Source organism: Geospiza fortis, unplaced genomic scaffold (assembly GCF_000277835.1).
Source record: "Geospiza fortis unplaced genomic scaffold, GeoFor_1.0 scaffold40, whole genome shotgun sequence".
NCBI lineage: Eukaryota > Metazoa > Chordata > Aves > Passeriformes > Thraupidae > Geospiza > Geospiza fortis.
In genome coordinates this window covers 13,884,416-13,890,630 of record NW_005054297.1, presented here as the reverse complement: position 1 = coordinate 13,890,630, position 6,215 = coordinate 13,884,416, and the positions used below count along the sequence as shown (strand labels likewise).

General features: G+C 42.4%; 1 protein-coding gene across 1 annotated transcript in view; it reads left to right on the top strand.

Annotated features, from left to right (window-relative positions):
* KDR (kinase insert domain receptor) overlaps nt 1-5,813 on the top strand; it is a 29,610-nt gene extending 23,797 nt beyond the window's left edge. Inside the window, exons 28-32 of the mRNA XM_005415657.3 lie at nt 878-969; nt 1,155-1,205; nt 2,861-2,957; nt 3,065-3,153; nt 4,023-5,813. Coding sequence (XP_005415714.2) covers nt 878-969; nt 1,155-1,205; nt 2,861-2,957; nt 3,065-3,153; nt 4,023-4,227 — 534 coding nt within the window. The 3' untranslated portion in view covers nt 4,228-5,813. The remainder of the gene's footprint in view (nt 1-877; nt 970-1,154; nt 1,206-2,860; nt 2,958-3,064; nt 3,154-4,022) is intronic.
* Nucleotides 5,814-6,215: the final 402 nt, after the last annotated feature.

The following is a 6,215-nucleotide window of genomic DNA, read 5'->3' as shown; positions in this document are numbered from 1 at the left end:
CAGGAATTAAATATTTTATATGGTGGACATCCTACTGGGGCCTCTGGGAAGGTTTTGTTCATGCTGGGGGAAGGGAAAATGAAAGGAAGAGGCTTCAGCTGCCTGGTCCATATTTAACCTTCTCCATAGGGATAAGAAGGAATCTGTAAAGCTTTTGTAGGCAAAAGCTAGTTTCTTACCTTCCCAATTAGTGATTTTCTTATTTATTTTTATTGTTGCTACCCTTTCAAGACTTGGTATTCTCATTCAAAAAAAGCAAAACCCATGAAAATATCTGTTGTTTGTTTTTTAAGAACCAGAATATAGAGAAGGTTTTACTGATCCAATTCAGTTGTGTTTGCAGTGTTCTTGTGTTGCAGCTGCCAAGAACGTTAATGATGATAGATCTATCATTAATAACCTCTCTGGCATTTCTCCTCCTAAAGTGAAACATTGGAAAACAGGTCATGAATTGATGGCCAAGGAGAATGTGACATAAATAGTATTGTCACTGTTTTTGTCCACTGCTTCCTTCTGGTGGGCATCCTCAATGGGAGATGCTGTTGGGTATCATGGCAGAGGTGACCTTCCACTAAGGAGTTTGTACTATTGCACTTCAGGGCTTATGTTGGACCCTTTGAGGACCTCTGGCATGGGATGTAAGAGAGAAAGGAATTTTCTCATGCAATGCAGCCACTGAGATGCTGGGAGCCCTGGATTGTTCATGCAGTCTCAGAAGAGGGAGGGTGGAAAGAGCAGTGTGAACACCAGGGTGGGGACGGACTCTGTTCACAGGTTTCATGTGGTTTCCATGAAGCAGAGCCCTCTGCCTCACTGCTTGTATCATAACCACCACAGACTTGGGGTAGAACAGGATAACATTTTTATGTGGTCCTAGAAAAGGCACAATCCATTTCACACTTTGGGTGAACTTATAGTCCTGCAGCTGAACTCTCAACCCCATGTTTTAGTAGTGGGGCAGTTCAAACTGTACGTGTTTAAAAGAAAAAAACCCATGATTTAGCACTGAAAAGATCACACTTATTTTCCACTTTTAATACTTCCTATATGGCTTTTCTTGTCCCCATTTCCTGTTATGAACAGAAGTAAAAGCACTCTGTCGACATTTTAAGGAGACTTTGAATCTCTTTTACTCTCATCTTATATTGTGACAGGATTGTGAAAGCATTTGTGGCAACCATGCTAGGAGAGGCAAAGTTAGGAGAGTAAGTCATGCTTAGGGGCTTTATTCTTATGTTCTGGTAGCTGAAAATGATTTTGTAGGCATGGATCTTTCTATGCTGGTAGTGGAAAACATTTGGAAAATGTGGAAATGCCTACAGGAAAACAAATTAACTACAAATGGCCAGCATGGAATTGTCAAGAACAAATCAAGTCACAATAATCTGAGTTTCATTTTTAGGGAGAATAATTGACCTGGATGATAGCAGAGAAGATGCATTTTGATGCATCTACAACAACTCTTGTAGGTTGGCTCTTGTCTGGGCTGAGCAGAGTTGGGTCTCCCATACTTGGGAGGTCATTCAGATAAAGGCTGGGCTTCTCAACCCTCACCACCCTGGAAAACTGGCCGTGCATTTCTATGCCTATGTGTGTGTGCAATGCAGGCACACAGGGAGCTTCCAAACACAGAAGGCAAGTTGTGGAATGAACTTCTAGTTGTACAAGATCAGGGTGTCCAGGAGAGTGCATGGACTAGATTGTCCATTTGATGGTTTGGTCCTGGAAGTGTTGGATGGGAAACAGATTAGATACCACTGCAAAGGAGCAGAAGACATGGCCAGTGCAGAGAGCTTGAAAGAACTGGTTTTGTTAAGTTTAGGAAGAGAAAATGGAGAGGGAATATAGTAGCTGTTTTCAGTGTATGAAAATTTGCTCCAAAGAGGGTGTTAAATAATTGTTATGTGTCCCCAGCATTAGGACAAATTTTATTTGAGCAAATACTTTTAATATTTTTATATTAAATAAATAATAATATTTAATATTTGAAAAATGTTCCGAATTGTGATTGAGTACTGGACCAGGCTACTTAAGGAACTTGTAAAATCCCCACCAATTTAAATAAATGTGTATTGGAGATAAGCAGGATTCAGCAAAGCTAGAATGGGAAAAGAGGGGAATAATGCTCTTAATTGTCTCCAGCTTTGCACTTCAAGTGGATGCAGGTTACTGTACTAACTCCATGGCTTTTCCTTCATTAGCTGTTAAGAACATAAATTGGCCCCATTTTACTGGGACACCATCCATTTCATTCCATTTTCACTTAGGCAGAAAGCTGAAGGTGCCGTTTTGTTTGCTGTGTTAGTATCTCCATGAAAGTAAATTTTATTTTTTTGTCCAATATTTTTTATGGATGTCATCCTGAACCAGAGGACTTCTTTTGGAGAAGAGCCTTCAAGAGAGATTTAGCACTCCCTGTCCTGATCCCCACGGCTTCAGGGCAGCAGTGTGCTGACTCTGCTGTTGTTGTCCTATGTCCAGCCAGGGGTCTCAGAAGTGCAGTCCAAAGAAAGAGACACACGTCTGTGCTCCTGGCTTCTCTGTTTATTATAGTTCTAAGCAAAGCTTGCAGGAAGTTAAGCCCTCCAGTGTAAATGAGGAAAGGAGCTGTTTTCTCAAAGCCATTTCTTAGAATTTGCTCAGAGATCAATATTGTCAGGAGCAAAAGGTCAGAAATATGCCACTTTCTAGGCTGTTCATCCCTTTCAATAAATAGATATTTTGAAGTTTGCATAATATGTTTTGACAAAAGGATTAACTTCTCTGAAGAGAGATAAAAGGATTCTGATATCATTGTGCTGTTTGCAGCCAAGTTGTGGATAGCAGACACAAGGTTTTTTTTGTTCTGTTTACTTTGCAGTCAGTACCGACAAGGTAGCAAGAGAAAAAGCCGCCCCGCGAGTGTGAAAACATTTGAAGATGTCCCATTGGTAACCACTGTAAAAGTTGTTCAGGAGGTGAGTTTGTCTATTTATACATACTTTCCTTCTGTTGATACATTTTATTTTATTTTTTTGGTGGCTTTTATATTTTTCCATTTAATGCATTTCCAACACCTTTGCAGGAAAACCAGACAGATAGTGGGATGGTTCTTGCATCTGAAGAGCTGAAGGCATTGGAAGAGAGTGAAAAACAAGTGAAAATACCCTTTAGGTAAGGCTTGGGCTGCACATAGAATTGAATATGACCTTTTACTGCAGTATGTCAGAAGACTGATGATTGGTTTCTAAAATTGTTTGGAAGAAAAATATCTTTTCTTAAAGTATTTTCAAAACCAGAAAGCAAAATTGTGCCCAACATGCCTGGTCATCTGCATTTGGTATTAGGAGAGGGGAGGTAATGCAGCTTTTGGAAGCCTCAGTCAGCACCCAGAAAGGACTTGTATTTGTCAGCTGCGATAGCATCAACCACCCCTTGAAGGTACTGAGCTGGTGCACACAACTGAGCACATAAAGACCTGTCTGAACTGACGAAACTGATGAACAGCTCTTGTTTTTTTGTTTGCTTTTTCTTTTTTTTTTTTCCTTATAGCTGGCACTCAAGTTTTCAGGATGTTCCTGGGTGTATTTTCAGAGCAAGTGTAGGGGTTTCATTGTGAAGTTCACAGGAAGCACAGTGGCACTCATGGAGCTGAAACCTCATGTATGCCCTCTGAGAGCTTCTCAGGAATTATTTTTTTCCAGAACAACTTCAGTGCAGATGAAGATATACTGCAGTTACAATTGCACCACAGCTGAAGTAAAGCCTCTAAAAGCTTTCTCTCCATTTCATCTGCGGTCGCAATCTAACTCCTTGTATCGTCGTAAAATTAAACATCTTTTTCATGCATTAGTGAAGTTAGGGCATATGAAAAGGTCTTTCCTTATAATCAAATGCATGTTTAAAAAGGCTTGAAGCCAGGTTTAAGAACAGCCTCTTGCTTTGGTTGCTGCTGTGATGGAAAGCAGCTGCCATCCAGAGTCACCCACCTGCCCTCCAGAAGACACAGCTCTCTCAGCCCTGTTTCTGATTGTTTTTTGCAGCACACTGGTGCCCAGCAAGAGTAACGAGTCCGTCATGTCTGAGGCCTCCAACCAGACGAGTGGGTACCAGTCGGGATACCACTCGGATGACATGGACACCACCGTGTACTCCAGCGAGGAGACCGAGCTCCTGTGTGCGCAGGAGGCGTCGCCCCCGCTCTGCCGCGCCCACGGGCTCCCCTACGAGAGCCCCGCGCCGCTCTAGGCTGAAGCTGGCAGCTCCAGCTCCCCCTGGGATGTGCCTTCATTGCCTGGGCTGGTGGTATCCAGGTTTGATGTATTGAAAGATGGCATCCATAGGACTAAGAAACAACACTTATTTTTCCTGAAGATGATGCAGAAGCATCTGGCAGCAAAACTGCTCCGTGCCAGGCCGGGGCTCTTTCCTCAAGAGACACTGGTGGCTGAGGGTGCCACCAGAGCCCTGGCTGTGCTGTGTGGGCTGTGCCAACCCCATGGCACAGGCTGAGCCAGGTGATGTCGAGCATCTGCCTGATGCAGACGGCAGCATGGCATTCGACTTAACTGTTCCTACTTGTACGAAATAATGGCACATCCCTGCTTTTGTGGGGCTTTTTTTGTTTGTTTTTCCCCTTGTGGCTGGACTCCAGGAAGGAAACAGCACGGCACTGGCTTCTTGTTTCTCAGAGTTATTCCTTGCTTGTACCTTCACAAACAAAAAAAGGAACCTCCAGCTCAAGGCTCTGGCACTCTGACGGCCTGAGACTAAACATAGGCTGGGCTAAATATAGGTGTGGGTGATGGTCTCTGTCCTTGGCAGAGGAAAAAGGCTGCTGTACAACTCCTCATGAGTTGCATTTTCTCAGTAAAGTTTGTTAGTAGGGAGAAGACAGAGCACTGAGCCAAGGGATGGGACTCAAATAGCAGGGCCATGCCTGACCTCTGCTCCCCTTTCATCCCCAGCACCCTCACTCATGCCTACCTGCCTCTGAGCTGCCTGAAACTGCTGCAGAAAATACTCCCCTCCCCTCAGATCACCATTTGGGCAGCCTCTGCAACAGGTAGAAAAGGCAATATCATTTACTCCAGGACCACAGGAAGCACTGTGGTTCTGGTGGGGCATCCTGAGGGCACCCTACCTTCTCATCTCATCCCCCCTCCCTCAGATTTAGGTCTGACTCTTTGACTTTGAAAACTCAAAGTCTGTTTGCAGTGGCAGAGATCTCAGTTTATGTAGCCTTGGGAATCCGTGACTGGTTTCATGGCAGCTCTGATCTTCTTTGAGTGATGAAATTGTGCCTAATTGTTGGACAACTTCTTACCTGTGCTCTTGTAGTCCCAGAACTCTGTTGATAGACACAATGAGGACTACAGGATTTTAAAATGTAAAGCTATTTCTACTGAGTTCTTTTTGTATTTTTATAAGTATTTTTTTGTTTGTACTTACTATAATGTCAAATGCTGGGAACCATGAATATAAGGCATATACAGTATTTATAGCCTCTTTATGTAGAAATAAATGTAATATATTAAAATATAAATATATATTTTATAACAGATATTTTACTATTCACATTTTGTATCTGTGTTCTGTAGCATTGAAAAGGTCACAAAATTTTTTAATAGCTAAAACTTTTCACTTTATTAAAAGGGACTGGAAATTTAGACCTGGGGGCTACAAGTAGGTTTGTTTTCTTTTGTTATATCTGTTGACGGGGAAGATTCTAAAGTATTACTTGTTTCAAGTCTACAAACATGTAGTAGGCGCATGTGGTAAAGGAACTTGAGTGATTTTTAGCAGTTGGCAATAAATACCTTTAGAGAAATGGCCAGAGGAAGAGACTGCTTGTACGAGCTGAATCTCCCCTGAGAAAGTTTATTATGTTCCTTTGGGGATGGTTGATCTAATTGTATTGTGGCTTTTGCCTGGGGAGTGGCATTTTCCCTTAAAGCCTTATTCATCTTTTCCCACTTTTGTTTCTCCTAGTTCACTTCTCACAGACTAAATGTTGTCCCTGCTCTTGTGCACTGAAGTCTTTCTTTATTTTAAACCTGTACTTAAAGCTCCTACCTTTTCACTCTGTTGTCCAATTTTTGACTTTCTCTTCTGCACTGTGTAGGCCTTTGTTCTGAGGGCAAGGCTGTCCACTGCTAGGGACATAACAGCTTATGCTAAAAAACAGTGCAAGGGAAGTTAAGCCACAAACTACAGACTGCAGACTTTAATTCAGC